General features: G+C 43.6%; 6 protein-coding genes across 7 annotated transcripts; 3 read left to right on the forward strand and 3 right to left on the reverse strand.

The window, feature by feature from the left end:
• Positions 1-5,950: 5,950 nt before the first annotated feature.
• On the forward strand, positions 5,951-7,087 carry LOC128252913 (general odorant-binding protein 99a). Its single transcript, XM_052981114.1, has 2 exons — positions 5,951-6,109; positions 6,599-7,087. Exons 1-2 carry the CDS (start codon positions 6,068-6,070, stop codon positions 7,013-7,015), a joined length of 459 nt encoding a protein of 152 aa, XP_052837074.1. The 5' UTR covers positions 5,951-6,067; the 3' UTR covers positions 7,016-7,087.
• LOC128252910 (head-specific guanylate cyclase) lies at positions 7,065-13,449 on the reverse strand. 2 transcript variants are annotated; one of them, XM_052981111.1, is made up of 5 exons: positions 13,309-13,449; positions 10,275-10,546; positions 9,514-9,754; positions 8,112-9,451; positions 7,065-7,429 (listed from the first exon to the last, which is right to left on the reverse strand). In XM_052981111.1, the coding sequence occupies exons 2-5, from the start codon at positions 10,508-10,510 to the stop codon at positions 7,225-7,227; spliced, it is 2,022 nt and encodes a 673-aa protein (XP_052837071.1). In that variant the 5' UTR covers positions 10,511-10,546; positions 13,309-13,449; the 3' UTR covers positions 7,065-7,224. The 2 variants fall into 2 exon arrangements, with proteins under 2 accessions (XP_052837071.1, XP_052837069.1); XM_052981109.1 differs by lacking the exon at positions 13,309-13,449 and adding an exon at positions 11,428-11,577.
• LOC128252912 (lysoplasmalogenase-like protein TMEM86A) lies at positions 12,034-14,320 on the forward strand. The gene is made up of 4 exons (XM_052981113.1): positions 12,034-12,252; positions 13,097-13,266; positions 13,326-13,516; positions 13,845-14,320. Exons 1-4 carry the CDS (start codon positions 12,232-12,234, stop codon positions 14,168-14,170), a joined length of 708 nt encoding a protein of 235 aa, XP_052837073.1. The 5' UTR covers positions 12,034-12,231; the 3' UTR covers positions 14,171-14,320.
• A 114-nt stretch (positions 14,321-14,434) lies between these two features.
• Positions 14,435-19,151, reverse strand: LOC128252909 (condensin complex subunit 1). The gene is made up of 6 exons (XM_052981108.1): positions 18,932-19,151; positions 18,379-18,850; positions 17,424-18,319; positions 17,221-17,362; positions 17,063-17,150; positions 14,435-17,006 (listed from the first exon to the last, which is right to left on the reverse strand). Exons 1-6 carry the CDS (start codon positions 19,056-19,058, stop codon positions 14,571-14,573), a joined length of 4,161 nt encoding a protein of 1,386 aa, XP_052837068.1. The 5' UTR covers positions 19,059-19,151; the 3' UTR covers positions 14,435-14,570.
• A 290-nt stretch (positions 19,152-19,441) lies between these two features.
• LOC128264873 (mitotic checkpoint protein BUB3) lies at positions 19,442-20,896 on the forward strand. Its single transcript, XM_053000578.1, has 3 exons — positions 19,442-19,763; positions 19,820-20,669; positions 20,732-20,896. Exons 1-2 carry the CDS (start codon positions 19,572-19,574, stop codon positions 20,606-20,608), a joined length of 981 nt encoding a protein of 326 aa, XP_052856538.1. The 5' UTR covers positions 19,442-19,571; the 3' UTR covers positions 20,609-20,669; positions 20,732-20,896.
• LOC128264880 (pickpocket protein 19) lies at positions 20,671-22,430 on the reverse strand. The gene is made up of 5 exons (XM_053000588.1): positions 21,615-22,430; positions 21,408-21,560; positions 21,222-21,351; positions 20,973-21,162; positions 20,671-20,918 (listed from the first exon to the last, which is right to left on the reverse strand). The coding sequence occupies exons 1-5, from the start codon at positions 22,428-22,430 to the stop codon at positions 20,675-20,677; spliced, it is 1,533 nt and encodes a 510-aa protein (XP_052856548.1). The 3' UTR covers positions 20,671-20,674.
• Positions 22,431-22,861: the final 431 nt, after the last annotated feature.

Here is a 22,861-nt window from a genome sequence, read left to right on the forward strand (position 1 = left end):
ACTGACACAGTTGGCAGCGCAGTTGTTGCTTTTCGAGTGGCCCCGAGTTTATGCTCGGGGTGTATCTAATATTCCCAGACCCCTATATATTCTTTGTACCCCCCCTGGGGCAAAAAATGAAGTTTCGGCTTTGGTTTTCTGGCACAACGCCACTTGCTTTTCATTTCCAGCTGCCGCTGTTAAAAATGTCTGAAGTGCGTGCTAAAATCTCCATGAATAAAATCACCTAGTGCAGGTACCCAAATAATTGCTTATTTGCACATTATACTTGAAGTAATGCACAAAACGTAAGAGTCACATCAAGGTTTTTTGATAAAAATATTGTATGCAAATTTTAGTTGATTGTATTGGCTATTTTAATTGTTTGAGATCCACTAAAAATAATATGCTTTGTTTGATAACTGCTCTAAAATTACTGTTCGGCTTCTCATCATTTAATTTTGTTATTATTCAGTAATAGAAGCTTTGTTATAAGTTTTAAATATTTTTAAATGATTAAGAATTTTACACATATGTAAATATTTACACTTTTAATAGTCGTACTAATAAAAGATTTTTGAAAATAATATGGGACGAACTAATTTCGATTTGATTGCCATTAAATTAATAAAACTAAAATGTATTATAACATAGTTTCCATCATAAGTTGTATCTACCAGAAATCAAGACATTAATACAACAATTGTAGAAAATAAAAGTGTAATCAAATCACAAGTTTAATTTAATTTATTAAATAATATGTTTATTTAAATAATAATTTTAAATTGTTACTTTAAGAAATTCAAAAAATATGTGTAAAAATATAAAAAAGAATCATTTAAAATAAAGCTTCCTTTACATAATGTGGCTGGTATCCTGCTGCGTTGGAAAGAGACTATATATGTATAATATTTGTTTTTTTGGGGCGGTGGGTCGCTCTGGCCTATTGGAATGTTACAAAATAATTGCAATTGAAACAAACTGTGTACGAGTGTTGAACAAACGAGACAGTCACGTGTGCGAAAGAAGCAGCGACATTACATTGCGCGCGCTTGAATCTCTCGCTCTCCGCAGGAAATGTTCTGCCTCTCTCTCTCTCTCGCTCTGCTTTTTTTGAGTTCCTCTCCGTGGGATTCTTCCGCTCTCTTGGAGAGACTCCGCCTACAAGAAGGGGCGGAGCCATGCCTCTCACACATACACTCTGCAAAAAGAAGAACATAAAGCGGCAACAATGTTGTACAAGTTGGCCAAAAGAAACAAGTTTCCAGTCTGTCTGTGATGTGGTGTATATGTGTGTAGGTAGCCTAAGGACCTCCACACACATACACACTCACTCTCACTAAAACAGGGGGCAGTTCCAGATCCACTGACTTCGTCTCTTTGGCCAGGTCACAGTTCTTGGCAACAGTAAATGGCTAGAAGTTACTGCTGTTGCTGGTGTTGCTGCTACCGTGGAGCTACTGGTGTTTTGCGCAGGGCCAATTTCTCGCATTTTAACTTTGTTTAAAGTACGCCTATATACACAGACTCATTCACACACGCACACACGCGCGGAAACAAGCTGCCCTGGGTGGCCACTTATAAAGTGTTTTTACTGCGACCAAATATGCAAATTAGTTGAGCAGCGCTGGAGATGACAACTTACTTTGTTGTTGTTGCTCCACTGAGAGAAATATATATAAAACTTTAACATTTCATATAAAAATTGGTATAGAAACTTATTAAGTATAACACTCACTCTTTCGTTCATAAAATTATTTGAATTCAACAATTAAAACAAGGTCCTTAAAAAGAAACAAAATGTCCTAAGAATTTTATTGGCCTATTAAACACAATAAAGTTAAGTTAACAGTTTAAAGTGGGTGTTTGTAACTTTTGACTTTGCTAAAGAACTAAAAGTTTTAATATTGTTTTAGAAGGGCGCAAGCTTAGTAGTTTAAAATTGTAAATCTAAGATCCCTCATTGACCACTTTAGTTTATACGTTTCAGAGAAAATCCCTATAATTTGTGGGTATCTAAACAATTTTAAACCAATTTCCTCCTTTTTTGTCCTCTGTGTACTGCGAACAACAAAAGCTGAAACATGTCCATTATGTCGTCGGCTTGGCTGTCTCTCTTCACGCTTGAGCGGGTCCCTGAAGGCGGAAGGGGAGTGGCTTGGGCAGGGGGAGGCGATACGGTGGGGGGCAGGGGGAGGAACAGGCGGCGGTCCAGTACAAACAATATAAGGCGCGCACACAGTGGCACAAAATAATAATCAACAGCCAAGGCAACATGCGCAGCATGGCAACAACAATGGAAATGAAATCAACAAAAAATCATAGCAAGAAATGGAAATCAATCAAAAGAGATGAATGGATTTATAAATACCCTACTTTGCAAGCCAGAAATACAGATAGGTTCTAGAAAACGGATAAACAAACAAAAAACCATTGTCTTGTCAGGAATGCAGACAGTTCATTTTAATTTTGAAATAATTTTGTTTTAATTTTATTACATACATATTATGAAAACAATAATTTCAAAACACTTTTAAGAAATTAAAATATTTGAAATTAAGGGAAAACCAATATTATTCTAGTTGTTTTAAAAATGTATAAAACTTTTAATCCATTATAATAATTTTTATAGGCGCTAACAACCCCCAATAAACATAGTAAAGTAGTTAAAAGAAAATCAAACTAATAATAATTGTAAAGGGTATTTAATAAGGGTATTTAAAATTGACTGTGAGATCGAGTAAAGGAAATGCTGATCTTGGGCGCAAATTGAAGATACGCATGTGTTGTTGGCGGTGTAATAAGTAGCCGTTGGCAGGGCCCTTTTGAGGAGGAAAGTTGAAATCACTCCGGGATCATTGCTACTTTACTTAACCAGGGTCTTGACCACCGCTCTGTGTGCCACACACTCGCATCTCTGGGCTCTTTTGATGACTCCGACGGACATCTCAAGTGGCCAACTCAACTGCTTCTGATTCAGTGGGTAAGACAAAAAAACAAAAAGGAGGAGGAGTATCTGGAGGGGGAACAATGGAAAAGTGCCTTAAAATGTTGACAAATATTTAACATGCAGTGGCCGCAAAATTATTTGATCAAGACCCCCGAAATAATATATACAGAGAAAGATCTTTTTACCACGACACACACCGAGATATTGTACAAAATTAAAACTGAAACTTGAAGACATGCGGCTAATGAGATTTCCTTGCGTCATTGCCCCATTCATACAATTCGATTGCGATTTGTTTGCTTTGTGTTTGGTTTTTTTGGTTTTTGGATGTCGGTTTTCGGTTTTCGGTTATGGTTTCTTTTTTTTGGTGCCGCGACCCCAAGCCAATATTTGAGCAATCGTTGGAGTTGATTGTCTCTAGTTCTGTAAGGTCTCTAGTGGGTCTTGTTTGGGTTAGCCAGGTCGGAATGCCCTCCCAACTTCCCCTTCGGAACTTGGAACTGTCAGCGGCAGTTGGTTTTGAACAATGCAGGCGACGGCGGCACTCCAAAATGGACAGGGTCGAAAAAAGTTAATTTAATTTCGAGTGTGTGCAACAATTGTCGTTCGTCCTTCATCCTTCGTCCTGGGCTTATCCTTTTCAGCTCGCCTCTCTCAGCTCGACAATAACAATCACAGATAGAGACACCAGCCCCGCCCGCGTGTTTTGCATATTGTTTTACAAGATTGCAGGCTTTGGGATTGCTGCTCCTTCGACTTATCTTTGACGCAAAGAAAATCTCATTAAATAACTTCCTGCGCTTTCAAGTCCTGCCAGCATCCTGTGACAGTCTCTCTCTCTCTCTCTCTCGCTCCATCTCTGTTGCTCCTTTGGCCTGGCCAAAAGCTGAAACTTTGAACTCTCTTGTATTCGGATTCGTTCAGCGAGCCATGAAATTACATTTTGCTTTTCTTGCGGCGGAAGTCTTCCTCTTGCGGGAAAGGCAAAGAAAAAAAAAGTGAAGAAAAAGAAAACACCGACCGGAAACCCATGGAAACGTGAAATTTTGTTAAAAGTTCAAGGAAACTTTGTGTGCGGCTGGTGGGCTGCCATTTTGTTAACTGAAATCTCTGGTGACAAGTTGCTAGAATTGTGTACTGTCATATGCAGATGCGCACAGTTGGGGTCAAAATAATAGGAATGACAATTTATTTTTGGTACAAAGTAAAATCCCAAATAATAACCTTTTAATTCATTTCGTTCTTTATTTAGTAACAATATATTTTGCTACAGATTTCGTGCTAATATTGTGACAAAATGATTTGGCCGAAGCAAACCTTCTCACATGACACACGCCACATGTCCAAAATTACCTGAAATCAGCCTCACAAAAAACTTCATATCACATTCTCAGTTCGAATGCCTACAGGAAACTCAAATTTCAAACAATAAAAGGCTCAGGGGGCTCACAATTTATACAGTATTGCGAATTCCGGCAGCCAAACATTTGACACCGCCAACAGGCCGATTATGTAATCGTTAACTGCATTTTTCCAATCTAAATCCCCTTTCTCAGCCCAGTAATTTGAGATATCCAAAACATTCTCTTCCTGACTTTGGCCATTGACACGCTCTTCACGGTGTTAATATAATTTTCACCCAACAGCCTGCATATATATATATTTTGTATAATTTTTCTAATAACACAACAATAACACAATGCCGGGGGAGAGAAATTGAGAACTCCAGGGCGATGGTAATCATGACCATTGTTTGGGGTACTCGCATAAACACTGTTTCCGATTGCGACCTACTCGACGTGTTCGCTGTTTTTTAACCCCGCTATCTAACCCTCAGTTAAGGACTCGCCTTCTTTGAATAATAATAATAGTTGTGAAGAGCAGTTCGCCCCTTTGAGGCAACTGTTATTAGTTAAAGGGCGCGTGGTTCCCAGCGAACCATCGGGTTTTCGCCTTACCCAACTACTATCCAACATATACACATAATATAGTGCTCGAAATCATCCCATAGTAATGACATCTCTCGGTCGCCTGCGGCCGTATTTAATTTTGAACTCGACGGCCAGCTGTGAATTTTATTTGATTTAATTAAATACTGCATGGGGTTGCATAATGGCCGTCGAATTGACAGTTGGCCACTTGGATGGCTCCTCATTTTTAAATGGGTGAAAGCGGCTAGCGATTCCTGTTATCAGCATTAGCTATTTACTATGTGCGTCGCTATTTCAAAAATCGGGGGTTTGGCTTACCCCAGAGAACTGATAAGGGGTCAAGTGCAATGTCATGACGAAACGCTGATTTTGAATGTTGCCGTTTTATACAGAGAAATTATAATCGCAAAAAAACGTTAAATACTGTTTATTTGGTGCTTATTATTAAAAATGATCTTAATAGTTCTCCAAAACCTGGTTAGAACTCCTTTATCAGAGGATAAAAGCCAAAAATACGACTAAGTAATTGTTTTTCCTTCTGTTTTATCAAAAAGTTATGAATATACAAAAAATATTGTTAATTTGTTTTAATCAAAAGATCTCTAATGAATTTATAAAAGAAAACCCAATTGTTGCTCAAGTGCAGATTAAACTATAAAAACCATCTGGAAACTCATCTCATAGAGAGAATAAACACACAACACATTATTTATGCTACGAAACAGGAAATAGTTTTCCACCAGATGAGTGATTTAACGTGAAGATAACTGGTGACTCAATATCAGGAACTCAATATCAGCAACTAAAGCTTTAGTTCGAAGCACTACTGGCAATAGTAAGCACTGCATAATCACAAAATCTATTTAATAAACAAGTTAATCAACAATCAAGTTTTGCATAGCACATAGAGCTGAGCAAATGTTCGATTCCAGTCTGGGTAAGTCTGGGTTTCTTTCGAGATTTATCAGCTGGCGGGGATGCAATTAAACAATGTGTTTGGGAACTGGACTGGAGCGATAAGCCGGTGAACTCTTGACACAGAGAATCTGGGGAGAGCATTTTCTATGCTATATAGACATATAGACATGGAGCGATCGGCGATTAGCGATCACCAGTGGCGTAGCTATAAAGCCGGGTACTTAGCCGACGGCGCTTCAGTTCAGAACTTCATCTACAACGCGATCGTACAATATAACTATAATCCAATATGCTCAAGTATCTAATCGTCGCTCTGGCCCTGTGCGCTGTGGTGTGTATATAATATATTCAATAAAAAGTAACAGAGGCGAACTACTCATAACTGGAAATTTACATAAGCTTACAATAAGCTAAAATATTTTATAAAAACAGTACGAAAAGAAATACCTGTTCAAATCCTTGCGAAAAATAACATATATGTATAATAGCAAAATATTAAAGTAAAAGTGCTTTAGAATCTGAATATAATTTAATGAATTTATCATATTATATTGTTGCAATCTTATACTGGCTAAAAGATTTTATAAACCAATTTAATAGAATACAGAAAATAAACAGTGAATCATACATTTTTCTTATAGTTGTCTACGAAGTTGTTTTTAGACTATATTAATGCCAGTGATATTTTAATTAAAACTTGTTTACTGGAATACTTTGTTTGATTATATAACTATTTTTTTTACTACTTAGTTGGGGTTAAATGTTCGACTTTGAAATAGATTAAACTGATAACTAATTGTTTGAATCGTATTTTAAATAGGCCCATGCCGATGAGTGGAAGCCCAAGACTGGCGAGGAGATCAGGAACATCCGGGTGGAGTGCCTGAAGGAGACTCCCCTGAGCGGAGACCAGATTTCCCAGTTGAAGAACCTGGTCTTCCCCGACGAGCCCGATGTGCGCCAGTATCTGGCCTGCACGGCCACCAAGTTGGAGATCTTCTGCAGCGAGCAGGGCTACCATGCCGACCGCCTGGCCAAGCAGTTCAAGATGGACCTGTCCGAGGAGGAGGCCCTCCAGATTGCCCAAGGCTGCATCGATGATAATGCGCAGAAGAGTCCCACGGACGTGTGGGCCTTCCGCGGACACCAGTGCATGATGGCCAGCAAGATCGGCGACAAGGTCAAGGCCTTTGTCAAGGCCAAGCAGGAGGAGGCCAAGAAGAAGGCCGCCGCCTAAGATCCAAAATAGTCCCAACCCCCAACCCAAAATAAAGTGTGTGTTCATCTATTGTGCTGGAATGCAACCATAGTTAATTGTTTTATAGGCTAAGCAGGGCAACAGGCAAAACCACAATACAAGTGCACCGAACTACGACTACTGAGCGTGTGGGGGTCAATTGGAAGGTTTGGGGTTACGGATCGGGGATCCTGAGCTGCCCAAGCTACCTAAGCATCGCCGCCCTCCGATATGGTCTTCATGGCCACATCGATGTGCTCCACCAGCGGCAGTCCGCGGTCCAAAGCCGGATTTCGGAAGCTCTCCAGGAAGTAGCAGGTCTCGGTTCCACCCGGATTGGGGAACTCCTTGGGCAGGAACGAGGGATCCCGCGGCTGCAGGTCAAATTCAAAGCGATCGTGCTTGGTAAGCCAGCTAAAAATAGAGAGCAATAGGTTCAGAAATATTTTACACAAAACAACTAAGAAACTTGTACCAGATTTTAATAAATGTAAAAAGGTTTTAATGAACAGAGAACTAATTTTGCCAATTGAAATTTTTATGTTTCAAATCTAAAATTGTTTGAATATGATTTATTTTGAGTTACTTTTATCAATGAGTATACACATGTATAAGATCGTCATTATTATGAATAAAGTTTAAATTTTATCCAAGGAAATAATTGTTCTTCAAAATCTAATATTATTTGAAAATTAATTTACTTCGAGTTTTTTAATTAACCATTGGAAATAAGCAAAATTCGTCATTATTATGGGGTTCAAATTTGATCAACAAAAATAATTGTTGTTTCAAATCTATAGTTGTTTGAATATTGATTTAGTTTAAAGTTCCATTTAATTGATCATTAAAATATCCTTCTTTAATTTTTCGAACAATTTTAAGTCAACCGCAAATTTAAACTAAGTATTAAATATTTTTTTAGAAAGTTAAAAATCCTATTTCTTCATAAGCCTATATAAAAGTTTTAGGCTATTGTGACTACCTAAAGAATTTAATCACCTTTGGATCAAGCGGAGTTAAATAAATATCACAAAATAAACTAAATGCAATTTAAACAAAATAATATAATAATATATGTGGAACATTTAAGACTTACTCCTTGGTGGTTGGACTGACGTTGATCTTGAGCGCCTCGCTGCCGGACTCGAACTTGTTGGCGATGGTGACGCTGTGCCCAAAGAGGCAGTACCGGGGCATCTTCCTGCCCACCACTCCCGCGAGGACGGTGCCCGTGTGCAGGCCGATCCTCATTTTGATTTGCTCGCCGTCGTGGGTGATGTGCTTCGAGCAGGCATCGATCATCTTGAGGGCCATCCAGGCCACCTTGTGGGCATCGAACTTGGAGGCGCGGTGGAGGCCACTGGCCACGCAGTAGGCATCCCCGATGGTCTCCACCTTGTACACGTCGAAGAAGTCACAGAACTCGTCGAAGTCCTTGTACAGGCCCTCCAGCATGCTGATCACCATGAAGGGCGTGGCCCTGGAGCAGATGCTGGTGAAGCCGACGATGTCGCTGAAGAGGATCGTCACGTCCGGATAGGTCTTGGCGTCGATGGATGAGCCCAGCCACAACTTCTCGGCTATCTCGGCGGGGAAGATGAGGTGCAGCAGGCTGACGTTCTTCTTTCGCTCCTTGGTCACCGCCGAGTTGGCCTCCTCGATGCTGTTCTTGATCTTGTCCATGCGCCGCCGCAATCCATCCTGCGCCCTGGCCTGCTCGCCCACCAAGATCACCTCCCTGGTGGCGTCGTGCAGCGGGATGTCCGAGATGAAGAGTCCGTTGCAGGTCAGGCCATCCAGGCCGTCCAAAAATGGCGAGCCAATGAACAGCAACGAGTTCGACTCGGGACAGTGCACCATCTGACCCTTGATCTCCAGCCCTATGGCCGGGAAATCCACGGCTCCTGGCGGATTATTCAAGCCGATCAGGAAGGGCGTGTAGGTGCGCCTCACGATGTCCCGGAACTTCATGGTCAATCCCTTGGGACGCTTGAAATCGAAGTAGGTGCTCGCCTGGCATCCGAAGTCCGCCATATACGGCTTGTACAGCTTGCTGAATCCCCTGCCCAATTGCACCAGCTCCAGCTGCTCGTTCATGATGAAGTGCCAGGGGAACATCTTGCAGAAACTGGACGAGTTCATTTGCAGGTCCGAGGCATTGCTGGAGTTGCTCCGCTGCACGGTTTCCGGAATCGGTTTAATGGGACGACCCATCAGCAGGGTCTGTGAGTTATCCTTGACCAGCGAGAAGAGATAGCGGTAGCGACGGGCATCGCCCTCCACGGGCTCGATCTTGATGTTCACATCCACCTTGTAGAGCATGCGGGTGAGGGCCTTCAGGGAACCCAGGAGCAGCCAGGCGATCACCGGTCGCTCCGAGGTGAAGATCAGCTCTCCCTCGCCGGCACACACAAAGCCAGTATCGGTCACATCCTCCTGATTATTATAGTGTTTTTTATTTGATAAGTAATATATAATGGGTGTTAATTGTGGCCTACCTCCTGCAGCTTCAGCACATCGTATACCCCATCGAGGGAGCCCAGAAACTCCTGCAGATCGGTGCCCAGGCAGCGAAAGGCCCTTTCGATTATACCCGTGCAGCAACAGGTGATTAGCTCCTCACCCAGAAGCACCAGGATTTCGCTGGCACTCGCCTCGTCCATCTTCAGAAGCAACTCCTGAATGTCCGCCAAGTAGTCATAGTTGGCGCAGCTCTTGAAAATTTGCGGATCCAGTTTTCTAGGGAAGTTCAAAGAGGATTTAATATAAGAAAATTACAACCTAATGCATTTGATTACAATTATGTAAGTCATATCACTTATTTATTAATATCTAAAAGTCTTTTTAATAATTTTTAAATTAAAGTTCAATGGTTCTTAGTTTTTTAAGATAGATAAGTATGAAATACTTTTAAAAAATGCAGTAAATTCATATCTAGAGATTGGTCATTTAATTCAAGATAATGAACAATATCTTTTTGTAAGTTCACTACATATTCAATATGAAATGGTTTTAAACAGAGCTTCTTAAACTGGGGTCTTTGTGAACTTTTTTTATATCTGAATAAGGCTAAGCCACTTTACACTTTTTAAAAAGATAAATGATTGCTTGTAACATTTTAAAGATGTTTAATTATGGTACGTGTATATATATTCGTTATGTTCTAAAGTAGTACCTTAAACTGTTGCTTTTGCTAACCTAAATCAACAAATTAATTGGGCTTAGGGTATAGTTAATCAATCTGATTGCTCTTACTCACAGTTTGTGAATGTTGGGCCAGTTCTGGCGGTACTTGGCCACCAGCGAGGTGACTGCCGTGTTGAGATCCTCGTTCGACGGTGCCGTTAGCAGCTGAATGGCCATCTGGAGGTGCTTGAGGGTCAGGGCGTCGTCCGATAGCTCCTCGTCCTCGAGTGGCCAGTGGCCACCGGGTTCGGCGATGACCGAGGGCTGACGTGTCAGCGAATCCGCTCGCCTGAAGAAAGGACACGCCATGTTGCGTGCTCGCCGCTCAAGTGGCCTCTATTCGATCTATTTCGGGGATTGAAAAGAAGTCAAGGTATTGGTGGCTATATTAACAACTCAATTATTGTCAACAAATCAATCATTTAATATTTTGAAACCCATTTCCTTTTAAGGAGCTTTCAATAAACTTTTGCTTAAAGTTACATAGTTCTTAATTGGATATATTTGTTTAAGAGATCTACTTCTTTATTGGTATCTTGTAAATAAAGTAAAAATTTCCCATTTTGTTGCATAATTTTAGACACAATCAATAGGAAAGTAATGAAAATGTAAGGGTAAAGTACTTAGGCTAATTGCAAGCCATGAAATGACACTTGTATTACTTGTGAATCCCATTAAGGTCTTTTAATCAACCTAAATAGAATTTCCAACTGAGATGTTACTAGTTTTTCCTTTAAGATTCTGCCATTGATTCGAGCATTTTCCGCCCGGGCTTTTATCTGTTCTTTTCTCAAGTTCAACGTGCACTTGTGTGAGGCGGTGGTTGGGTGGATGGGTGGGTGGGCCGCAACGTGCGCCACCCACTGGCCCACAAAGGCCCATGTCCCTGCAGTATCTTGTGTGCCCGACTCGAGTGGCTTGCCTCGGAGGTCAAGTGTGTGTGCCAGTCTTTCTTGGCAAGGCTCCCACTCTTGCTTTCGCATAACCATAATTATATTTTGCATAATTTACGAGGAGTGTGTGGAGGCCATTTCTCCAGCTGCTTTCACCCAATGTGTGTCACACTGGTCAGCTTTAATTTTCACCACCTCCTGTTCCTTTACAGGAGTGTGTATTTGCTTACAGGAAGCCCCCATGGATACACAATTTTCCAGCTCTGGCACAAGGTTTTTCCACTTGGGGCACTTGCAGGTCTAGCCATTGTATACTTTTGGGCTTAAACTCACCTGGATTATAATATTCGAATTTGTTCACTTGATTTCCTGCCTTATTTTCACTACTTTAAAGTGGCTAAAATCATTGGGGAAAATTCTTGTACAACTGAGGAATTTTCGCACGCCTGAAAAATGCCACAACTCGAAAAGGAATGAACTTTTTGGCCAAAATAAGGTGGCGAAAAAGTCTAGAGGCCAGCAAAGCTTCGTGGAGAAAGCTTTGCCAAGTGAAAGTGTACGTGTGCAGAGATTGTTGCATTGTTTTGAAGATACAAAGAGAGTGTGCGAGCGATTGCGCATGTGTATCTTATAGATTTAATTTGATGCTGTCTGAAAAGCTTCATTCCCAACGGTCACTTCTCAATTAACCTGTTGCGTGAGCAGTGCTCTCCCAGTTCCCGCTCTCAACCAAACAACAAAGGTAGAAAGTAATCAATCTGCCATCCTGTAGCCGTAAATGTATCTGTATCTGTATCTGTATCTATACTGGTGTGCCGTGTATCTGCAGAATGCTGCATATGCTGCACACACCACATGTCCGGCTGAAAACTTTTGACTCTCCAGAAATCGGAAACTTTTCCGCGTTCGCTGGACTTTAGCGAATCGAAAATGTATATGATACGCTATACGCCTCAGTTTATTGACGTTGGCCGCCCGTGCGCAACGTGTTCTTTTCCATTGTTATTCTTTCTGGGGGGGGCCTGTACAGTTTATTTTGTTTATTTCCGACTCCGCGCTCGCATCGTGTGAAAGTGCAGCTTGGCTAGACTTTTTTGACGTCGCTAATAGTTGCAATTTGCACTAATTACGGCGGATATGAACGATTTCGGGCAGTTTGTAAGTGCTTGAGGTTCTGCTAATTTAGTTAGCCTCTATGTTTTTAGTGATATGAATGTTCCTTATACATATATAATTATAAATAATATTATTTTTAGTGCGTGCACTGCGGATGCTTTATCTAACCGCAGAAAGTGGAACTATAAAAAGAACACAAAGCTTCGTCCTTGACCTTGCACATCTCGCAGGTTCTCTGGAGCACTCTCAAAGCTCCTGCACCGAAAGCGAAAGTTTGAAGGCTGCACCGGCCCTTTCCTTCGCAATCCCTTTTTCCCACCCAAAAAAAAAATAACATTCGTTAATTCTTTGCCAATTTAGATCTCCTCAAAACCATTAATGATTGACGAGGGACTAGCAAAGTTCAACTTCAAGACCTAATGCCTTAATCTAATCAGCCCCAAAACAGTTCGATTTACTTAATCGCTAGTTTGGACCTCCGTGGTCCGTTTAACGATAATCGCTTGGGCTATTTTAGGTCCAAGCAACATGTGAAGCCTCATCGAATTTAAAAGCAATATTTATATAAATGTTTTCTTACAGTTCGCGGTAATTACTGGGAAACAGAAATCATTCTGTAATGGTTGTTCAAAAAAAATCATGCTTTTAAAATACAAATTAAATATATATATTTTTTTCTTTTGTTCGCATTTCACATTTCTAAGATTAAATGATATATTCGTTCCTAACATCAAATGTATAGCATGATAATTTGGTGGAACAATCTATGTAGCTTTAGAATTGAATTTATGATTTTAAAGGCGGCAATATTGTACTCTTTCCAAAGCTTGCCGTTAAAAGATGTTCTTTTATTCATTTTATAACCTGAGTTTTCCTTCTGTTAAAGGCCAAGGCCCAGGCCCCCAAATTGGTGCCATTTCTGGTGACCCTCATCCTGTATTTTTCACTGGTGCGAAAGGATCCCCAGGGAGAGCTATGGACCACAGTGCTCAAATGCCTGCCAATTGTGGCCCTGATGTTCTATGTGGTGGCCAAAGGAATATCGCTCAAAAAAGAGTAAGTTCAGAAACTTAGGCCAACTCTTGTAATTTATATTACCAATTCATTTTCAACAGATATCGTCGGTCTCTCTGGATTCTTCTGGGCCTGGTTTTCTCCTGCGGCGGTGATGCTCTGCTCAATATAAATCTATTTCCCTTTGGAATGATCTCCTTTGCAGTGGCGCATGTCTTTTATATCAGCGCCTTTGGCTGGAAGCCCGTACAGTGGTTAATTGGATTGGTCCTATATGTGACAGTATCATTTTGTAAGTTTTAAATTATTATTCATTGCGGATTTAAGTTATTTGATATATTATATATTAAAATTTTTTAAAGTTTTTCATTTGCAAATTGATTTTAACTAAAAAGCAAAGGCACTCTGATCAACTAGAAACTATTTTAATTTAAATATTTTTAAATGTAATCATAATTTAGTAAGCGTTATCATTCATATTATGATTTAATATTTATTTAATTTAAATATTAAATATTAAGTAAAAGTAAAGTATAGATTTTTGAATTCAAAAGTAAGATTTTTACTTTAAATATTCCATATTTTTCATAAGTGCACCAAATCTAATCCTTATTTTGCAGTTGTTTACTTTGTGCACCAGAAATTGGACGAGATTCTCATAATCGGAGTGCCCATCTACTGTTTCGTAATAACCACAATGCTGTGGAGATCCCTAGCTAGAGCTGTGGACTCCAGGAACTTTCTCACCATATTCTGCGCCATTGGTGCCGTATTATTTGTGATCTCCGATGCCCTGATAGCGGTCACCATGTTTGTGGGCGTGCCCCTGCCGTGCGCCCGCCTCCAGATCATGATCACCTACTATGCCGCCCAGTTTGCCATTGCGCTAAGCACCGCAAACGACGGTCCTGCGGTTCGTCAAAGTTTTCGCAAGAAAATCAAGTGAATACAGTGCCCAATGCTCAACTGCTGGAAAGCCATAAGCAACATGAACGCAACCACCAAACTTAGTACTTCCAGACCGTCTAGATTAATGCCATTTACGTGTTTTTGTTTCCTCACCCCTGTAGCTTAGTGTAACCAAATATTTGTTTCGTTTTTTTTTTTTTTTGGTGGATGTGGAAACTGATCTAAGTAGAGTTTATTAGATGTTTGTTGACTTGAAAAAATAAATATATAATAGAAATGAGTCCTGTGTTTTAGATTCGTTTTTGATAAAAAGTTTATTTTTCAGCTTGATTGTTACCTTTTAAGTTTAAATTTGCTGATAAATATTTATTACAAACTTCATTAAGTTTATCAATGCGGCAGTTCGTAGACAGATATTTGTATAAGAATAGTTTTAATTAATCGCTGCTGTCGCTACTGAGAGTATCATCTGAGCTGGATTCCACGCGAGCGTTCCTCCCACGTCCTCGCGCAGGAGCCTTCTTTTTGGGGGCCGCCCTGGCACCGCCCTTCTTTGTCCTGGCCCCTCGCGTTCTATTGCCCTGACCTTCTGAAGTGACAGCGGCCTGATCGCCTGGTTGCGCCGATGCGTCCTGGTTGACCTGCAGGCACTCATTCAGGCGGTTCTCAAACTCGGTGACCACGGCTTTGAGTTCCGGTTTGGCCAGCTTGTTGGTGTTGCTGATGATCAGCTTGAAAGACTGGTAGACCTCGTCCACCTGCACCTTGTCCTTGTAGTGCTGCATGTTGTCCATGAGCTTTCTCACCGCTCGCTCGTTGTAGCTGAGCAGGCCGAGGCAGAATGCGATGTCGCGCCACTGGCGCTCCACACGGGTCACCGGGAATCGTAGGCACAGCTTCTCCACCAGCGTCTCGATCTGGCGGTCCTTCTGGATGAGGCCCAGGATGTAGGACATGATCACGCGGTACTTGTCCTCGTCCAGATTAAGGTTGATATCGCCCAGACGCGAGATGATGTCCGGCAGAACATTGTACAGAATGTTGGACTTGTTGGCTATCTCCTTGAAGAACTGCTTGGTGATATTGCGGATCTCCTCGTTGCCGTCCACAATGCACAGCGCCATGTCGGCAATTTGGCCCTTCACACGTATCATCTCGTTGAGAATCAGATGAGACAGCATTTTGACGGCGGTCAGCCGTAACTCGGTGTTCGATTCGTGCAGCTGGGCGTAGAAGTGACCCGTCCATGGCTCGATGATGTTCGGGAAACGGAAAGTCAGATCCGACAGTCCCACCACTGTGTTGCACTTAATCCGAATGTTCTTCGTCAGGTTGAGGATGTTCATCAGAAAACTCATGTTCGACTCGCAGAACCGGGAGGAGACGGTCATCAGGCGGGCCAGAGCCAAGTTGGCAGCCTGTTGCAGCTTGGCATCGCGGAATTCTCCGGGACGCTTGCAAATATCTATGATAAATGGCGATATCTTGGCCAGCAGAGCGTCGGGACTGTACAGCAGCATTTCCTCACAGATGCCGTGAATTTCCTCTGCGATATTGTCCTCGGCCGTCGCCCCCACCAAATCGTCGTCCGGCTCCTGCTGCGGCTCGGCCGCCACTCCGGATAATCGCTTGCGCACCTCCATGGCTGACATATTGAGCGTTTGCCTCCTGGCCGCATTCTGTGCACTTCCTGCTGCCTGTTGATTCCGATTCTTGCGCTCTTCGAGGGCAGTCAGCTCATCGCGATACTTCATGTTGTTATAGATGTCCATGTCAAGAAAGATCATCTCCTTGATGGTCATGTAGCCGATACAGAACACCAAACGGGAGACCAAAAAAACAGGCATCAGACTGCGATCGGACTGGAACTGGCTATCAGGTTGAGTCTGAGTGAGGGGAAGGGTCTGCGAGTAGGGAATCTCCACGGGCTGAGATTCCAAAACGTTCTCCTGGTTCCCTTCGCCTGGGGAGGATTCCAGAGCAGCTGCTGCCGCCGCCTCCTTAACCAGCCAGCTCTCGTTGAACCGCTTGAGCAGAGTCATCACCAACTGCTGGGCAATCACATCCGGCGCTTGGCACATCCTGTAGTAGTACTCAAACACACTCATGGCCAGAGCATCAAAATCCGACAACTTTTGGTGAAAAAAGAAGTCCAGAAAGAGTCGCGTGATTTTTCCCACGAACTCCGCATCGGTGTTGTTGCGTTTATAGTACTTGGCATTATTGTTGGCATCGATCGAGTTGACCAGCAGCTGCAGACAGCCGGTGAAAATGCGAGGATCGCGGCGCACCCGCTCTCCGGCGGCAATGTCCTCGATGATGGTGGTGTTGGCCGAAACAATGCTGGCTTTTGATTGCGAGGCCATGATCAGGAGCTGAAGAGCAAGACGCGACTCGTTGCTGGTGGTGCCCTCTAGCTTAAGAGTGAACCGCTCAAAGAGCACTTGAATGACAGCGGCGTCGATGTCACCGCCCGACACCCATTCGGCCATCAGAGACTCCAGGGCCGTGTAGTGGCCGTACTCAATCTCCGAGAGAAACTTGGACAGGTTTTGCACCACCAGGATGGCGTGAGCACGGCCCGATTGGTCCGTGGAGAACAGAACTCGCTTGTAGGCATCGCATACGGCATCACGCTTCTCCTTGTCCGATGACCAAACCAGCTGCAGCATGCGCTGCATTCCCGAGTCTGTGCCGTGAATTCCAAACATATAGCCGGTGGTGAAGAGATCCACCGCTTCGAAGACATCCGTGTTCGTCTTGGACATGAGCATTTCGTGGAGCTTAGGGAACGCCGATGTCACCAGAACTGCAAAGTCTATGCTGTCCTTGAGGAACTGCACTGTTTTGATCTGTTGCAGCATCTCCTCGCTCTGAAAGTAGAGTTCTGGTAAGTTAATATAATCGAGTTATTTGTTAGGAAACCTACACTCTGTTTGAATCCAGCGGCCAGTAGGTGATATGTCTTTAGCAAGGCCAGCACATACACACAATGCTCCTCGTGCTTCAGTAAGGAGCTGTTTTAGATAAGGAAAGATCCAAGTTGATCAGATATATTTAAGATCCAATTTCTGATCAGCAATTTACCTCATGTTCTGGTTGCCGGCCAAAAAGTCAACCTTTCGCACCAGAACAATGACATCCTTGTAGTTCTTTTCGCGCATCAGCGGCACGATCCTCTCCAGCAAGGTCTCGTCGCTCTCTTCCTTGTCGAACTGCATGTCGGGAACTGAAAAAATTACAATCTCATGGTAAACTTACAGTCGACGAAAGCATTGACTTGTACTTACACTCCGTTAAGTTAGACTCGATGAAAGGCAGAAGTTCGGGGGCCAGGGTGCTGAACTCATCGTTGAGCTTCTCCTCCTGCTTGCGCTCTTCCTCGAGCACGTCATTCAGTTTCTCCATGGCCAGAACCTCGTGCTCATGCTTGGCCCGCAGTTCCTCCAGGGAAAGTTTGCTGCAATAGGGATTGCTCTCTAGGGCGGATTTGATCAGCAGCATGGCGGCACGCCGCACCAGGGAGCTCTTGTCCTCCAGCCTTCCGATGGCTTCGTCCAACACCCTCGTCAGGAAGTTAAGCGGAATGGCATGCTGCACTTTCAAGTGGTGCCAGATGTTCAGCACCTTGGAGCGCACATGCGCCGAGATGTCCAAGATGTGGGCCACCAGGTGCTCGAGGAACTCGTTGCGCACTTCCTTCAGTTCCTCGCTTAGATCCTCCGAGGTCAGTTCGCTAACCACTGTGTCCCCGATGATCTGCAGCACACAATTGCGCAGCGTGTGCGACTGGCAATCCAGCAGGTCATCGGCCAGCTTCTCCAGATGCGGGATGATCAGCGAAGGCGCGATGCTTGAGAACTCGGCCAGGAAATTAGAGAAGTGCTTGGACACCGTGGAGTCGGCACTGTCCAGCTTCAGGGCATCCACGATGCTCTTAATTAAAATGGAGAACACGGACGAGATGCCGTACTCCTCGTGCAGCAGTAAAATCCCGGCGGCCACAGACGCGGCCGCGTGCTCAGTGCCGCGCAGAATCTGCAGAATTCGGACTGGGAAGGTCATGGCCTGGTTAAAACGCTTAATCGAGGTGCCCAGGATCTGAAAAATAGTGTCAAAGACGTTCTTGTTGTCCGGGCGAAGCGGCTGCAGCTCAAGTGTTCGATAGCAGACATCGCACATCAATCTGTAAAAGGCTGTAGATTAGATTTTCTGTATTGATTCACCCAGTAGGAGGATACCCACGAAATGAAGTCATCCTCGGCGACGGGCGGACTCCAGAGGTTCTCCAGCGGGCACTGCAGCACATTGAAGAGCTGCACGAGAAACTTGGAGCGCTTGACGTCCCAGTTGGGAAAGTGCTCCAGCGAATCCGCCTGCTTTGCCCGCTTTTTCTGGACATTGACCTGCTGATTCCGCAGCGCCTGCTGGACACAGTTGTTGATCTTTTTGACCAGGCTCACTTGCAGGAAGAGCGTCATCTTGGTGAGATTCAGGTAGCTGCTGCGCTGCTGGTTGGACATGGGCTCGCTGGCCACCAGCAGTGGCTGAAGGTCCTGGAACAGCTTGTCCACAGTTAAATAGAGGAGATCGAAGGACCTCATCAGGCTCTGGTTGGAGCTGGCATCGGAACTCTGGGCCTCCAGGACCGAGTAGTATATGTCAAAGTGGTCGAACATGTAGAAAGGGTCGCCCATTTGGACTTTGCGCTTGCATTCTGGTGGGAAAATATAAGCAATTGGTTGTGTTTCAAAACTGTACGCATTTAAAAAGGGAAACCGCGCCAACGGCCACTCACCTTGCAGCTTTTGGGGAATTTCGGCGCTGCCAAATATCTCCTTTACGTAGTACTGATCCCCACTGGAGTTCTTGAGGTCCGAGGGGTTCAGCGGGAGCACAAACTGGAAATCGTGCGATTCCTCCATCACAGTAATCTTTCCTATTCACTATTCAATATAAAAATATTATTCAGGATTAAGTGGCGTCGTTTACTGAGATGAAACACATTCGCCGCCTTATCGATTGTCTGATATCGGTTATCGAAGCTGGTGGTGAGACTTCAAAAGTGGGACCGGAAAATGGCTACTCAGCGGTCAGAATAATAAGGGGACTCCATTATTTTATATTCATAAAAAATAATATAAGCTGTATTGTTTCTTCCACCAACACAATCTCTGATATTTTATTTTATATAACTGTTTTCGTAACCAGGAAATGTAGAAGGCGCTGAGCGTATCTAAATTAAGTTTTTAAGGAATCTTCTAAGGAATACCCTTGAGGAAAATCGAAACCAAATATGTGATGTATCGATAGTTCTATCGAGAGATTGCGCGTCTTTACCATAGACGCCGTGCCGATTTTTCGCACTCGCATTTAATCAGTTTTTATTTTGAATTTAAGTACTTTTTTAATTGATAGACACACACAAACTTGACAAAATGCGTCCGCCAGAGTTCAAGCTTAACAATCCGCCGGAGGATCTGATCTCCGCCGTGAAATTTGGGCCAAAATCGAATCAGTACATGGCGGCGTCTTCGTGGGACGGAACACTCCGGTTCTACGATGTGGCGGCAAACCAGATGCGTCAGAAGTTCCTGCAGGATGCTCCGATTCTGGACTGTGCCTTCATGGTGAGATAACATCTATCTATTTATTTCAAATCCCCCACTAAACACCTAATCCCCAGGACATAGTTCACGTGGTCAGTGGCTCGCTAGACAACCAACTGCGCCTGTTCGATGTGAACACCCAGGCGGAAAGTGTGGTTGGTGGCCACGAGGAGCCCATCAGATGTGTGGAGCACGCCGAGTACGTCAATGGCATCCTCACCGGCGGCTGGGACAAGAACGTGAAGCTGTGGGACATGCGGGAGAAGCGCTGCGTGGGCACCTTTGAGCAGAACAACGGCAAGGTGTACTCCATGTCCGTGATCGACGAGAAGATCGTGGTGGCCACCTCCGATCGCAAGGTGCTGATCTGGGACCTGCGCAAGATGGACAGCTACATCATGAAGCGGGAGTCCTCGCTCAAGTATCAGACCCGCTGCATCCGCTTGTTTCCCAACAAAGAGGGCTATGTGATGTCCTCCATCGAGGGCCGTGTGGCGGTGGAATACCTAGATCACGATCCAGAGGTGCAGCGCCGCAAGTTCGCCTTCAAATGCCACCGGAATCGGGAGCAGAACATCGAGCAAATATACCCGGTAAATGCACTGAGTTTCCACAATGTCTACCAGACGTTTGCCACTGGCGGATCCGATGGCATCGTGAATATTTGGGACGGATTCAATAAGAAACGCCTGTGCCAGTTCCACGAATACGACACCTCCATATCGACGCTCAACTTCAGCTCCGATGGCACCGCTTTGGCCATCGGCTGCTCCTATTTGGACCAGCTGCCAGAGACTCCGGCAACTGTGCCCCATCCGGCCATCTATATACGTTATCCTACGGACCAGGAAACCAAGCAGAAATAACGTGCCTCGCGAACTCTCTTTATTTTTATCAACGTATGGCGTACATAAACTTATAATCAAAGTAAGCTACTTAATCTGGTCCTTTAATTTAGCGTAACCATCTTTAATGACTACCCTCATCAGTTTTCCCAGCACAAATAAAAGTTCTATGAAACTCATGACAGATGCCCCTATATAGAGACTTATGATGCCGCCAAAGTTTGCCAGCAAATCGAGATTCGTGTACTTGAGTTTTGTGATGATTTTGGTCATCACACGCTGGCCGTAATATATCTGTGCCGTGATTAATGTCTCTGTGGAGTTCTTGGGGCTTTAAGAGAAGGAAATTTTGTTATGTTTGTGAGTAAAACTATGAATGACTTACTAATCCAACTTGCGCGCATTGAGCGTCAGTTTGTACTGCCTTGAATTGCAATTGTCTGGGCAATCACAAAAATGCCCCCTTCGTGAGTCGTTGATATATTTATCCTGGTCGCCCATCTTGACATAGCTGAAAATATCGGAATTAATGCCCAGACATTCTGCATCCATAATACCACATTCACGAATGCCCTCTGAAAGGTTAAATAAAAATAAACATATGTAGCTGGAAGTAAAGTTTTTCAAGACTTACCAAAGGGGGGCAGAAACACTGGCGTGGAGCAATTGCAGGTCTTTAATACAATTTGATGAAGGCACACAGCCATACAATTTTCCCGATCATAGGTTAGTGAAGTGTTCTGGAAGTTGGGACTCTGTTCGTTCTAAGGAGATAGGAATATATTACAGTTTTTTTTAAATGCTTATACAATTGGCTCACATCAAAGTAGCAACGCCTCTTGCTGGGACTCATTTTATATGTGTTTGGGGAGGTTTCCGTGACCATGGGATGCACAGCCACAAAGTTCTCCGTATCTGGATAAAGGTGATACATCATTTGATTCGTCCATTGACGTGGCTCCTTGATCATGAGCTGATAAATCAATTATTTCATTGGTTTAAACACAAAATAGCAGGAAATACCTACATTCATTCCAAAGGGAGTTTCCTCACCATCCCTTAGAAACGGATAGCTCGCATTGATGGTGAATTTCAGACCCGATTCCTCGCCAGCCGTGCTCAACTTGTGGGGATAAAACTTGTTCGTCAGCTGCTTTTTACGGGAGTGCTCCGAGATCAGGGAGTTGAACACCAAGCACTGTCCCTTCTCCGTTTGCTCAGGCACAAATAGTGTGCAGCAATCGTGAGGAGTCTCATCGAAGACGCAAGAACCAGGAACGAATAGCTCATCACATCGATAACCCAGGTAGTTCATTAAATCCTTCAGTTTAAGAAACCTCAACCCAGTGACATTCCTTTTGGCCAGATCGCTTGCCCTTTTGAAATTGGAGAAAGAAGTTAGTTCCAAGACGTTAAGTAGCTGGCGGAATGTTTCCCGGAGCTCGGCATTCGGATGGCCGGGTAGAAATCGGAGTAATGCCGACGGAGCCCTCTGCCAGTTGACATGACTCCATGGACAAATGGCCACCGCTGGGAAGTCGATGTGATACACCGGCAACTGTGTGGTATCTATCAAGCTGACCAGGAGCTGCTCACTATGGCGAACCCCCAGCACGGAGTACATACTGAAACCGGCTACTCCTGCCGCCAAGGCAACGGTGAGCCAAAGGCAGCGTTGCCACAGATGCCGCTCCCCGAAGACGTGCCGCATCCCATGGATGGTGGAGTGGGCAAAGGAGCTGCGCAATCTATCCCGGTACCTAATCCCTGTTCGCTTCTTTCTGAACCGAAGCAGTCCAAGGTTTGGTCGCGGAGCCACAAGCTCCCCGGTGTACAGTAACATGACGAATGGGAAAAGTTTGCTGAAGTTATTGTTTGGTGGACAGGATTCATTAGCTGGCTAAATGGGTGTGAAATACAGTCGGCAAAAGTAGTACAGGTATTATTTAAGTGCTACTTAAAAAAAGTAATGGAAAATAAATTAGAGCCTTACCAACAAAAATTATATGACCAGCCCATATAATCTCTATAAAATATGTTTGTAAATGGGATATGAGAATTTTAGATATTAGATTTGATATGTGCCAGGTACTCGAACATATGTACTGAAGTATTTTAAAATGAATTTATAAGTTTATCATTGAAAGCAGCCTATAAGTTTACTTAACATGTTTTCTAATTGCGCGATTGTCCTGTATTGATGAAAACATAAATAATCCATGGTCAAATTCTTGCTTTATACAAGTGAATATGAAGCATATACAAATTTGTCGC

Source organism: Drosophila gunungcola, chromosome 3R, assembly GCF_025200985.1.
Source record: "Drosophila gunungcola strain Sukarami chromosome 3R, Dgunungcola_SK_2, whole genome shotgun sequence".
Taxonomy (NCBI): domain Eukaryota; kingdom Metazoa; phylum Arthropoda; class Insecta; order Diptera; family Drosophilidae; genus Drosophila; species Drosophila gunungcola.

Bases quoted from the DNA above. Each gene is read 5' to 3' on its own strand.
- LOC128252912 (XM_052981113.1), top strand. From the start codon at position 12,232: ATGAACGATTTCGGGCAGTTT. The intron at 12,253-13,096 runs GTAAGTGCTTGA...CTTCTGTTAAAG, and splicing joins TGAACGATTTCGGGCAGTTT to GCCAAGGCCCAGGCCCCCAA. The intron at 13,517-13,844 runs GTAAGTTTTAAA...CTTATTTTGCAG, and splicing joins ATATGTGACAGTATCATTTT to TTGTTTACTTTGTGCACCAG.
- LOC128264873 (XM_053000578.1), top strand. From the start codon at position 19,572: ATGCGTCCGCCAGAGTTCAAGCTTAACAATCCGCCGGAGGATCTGATC. The intron at 19,764-19,819 runs GTGAGATAACAT...CCTAATCCCCAG, and splicing joins TTCTGGACTGTGCCTTCATG to GACATAGTTCACGTGGTCAG.
- LOC128252910 (XM_052981111.1), bottom strand. From the start codon at position 10,510: ATGGCGTGTCCTTTCTTCAGGCGAGCGGATTCGCTGACACGTCAGCCC. The intron at 9,452-9,513 runs GTAGGCCACAAT...TATAATAATCAG, and splicing joins ATGTGCTGAAGCTGCAGGAG to GAGGATGTGACCGATACTGG. The intron at 7,430-8,111 runs GTAAGTCTTAAA...CTCTATTTTTAG, and splicing joins GTCAGTCCAACCACCAAGGA to CTGGCTTACCAAGCACGATC.
- LOC128252913 (XM_052981114.1), top strand. From the start codon at position 6,068: ATGCTCAAGTATCTAATCGTCGCTCTGGCCCTGTGCGCTGTG. The intron at 6,110-6,598 runs GTGTGTATATAA...TATTTTAAATAG, and splicing joins CTCTGGCCCTGTGCGCTGTG to GCCCATGCCGATGAGTGGAA.
- LOC128252909 (XM_052981108.1), bottom strand. From the start codon at position 19,058: ATGGAGGAATCGCACGATTTCCAGTTTGTGCTCCCGCTGAACCCCTCG. The intron at 18,320-18,378 runs GTGGGTATCCTC...AGCCTTTTACAG, and splicing joins GCCGAGGATGACTTCATTTC to ATTGATGTGCGATGTCTGCT. The intron at 17,363-17,423 runs GTAAGTACAAGT...TAATTTTTTCAG, and splicing joins CGAGTCTAACTTAACGGAGT to TTCCCGACATGCAGTTCGAC.
- LOC128264880 (XM_053000588.1), bottom strand. From the start codon at position 22,430: ATGTTACTGTACACCGGGGAGCTTGTGGCTCCGCGACCAAACCTTGGA. The intron at 21,352-21,407 runs GTGAGCCAATTG...CTATCTCCTTAG, and splicing joins AGAGGCGTTGCTACTTTGAT to AACGAACAGAGTCCCAACTT. The intron at 21,163-21,221 runs GTAAGTCTTGAA...TTAACCTTTCAG, and splicing joins AGTGTTTCTGCCCCCCTTTG to AGGGCATTCGTGAATGTGGT.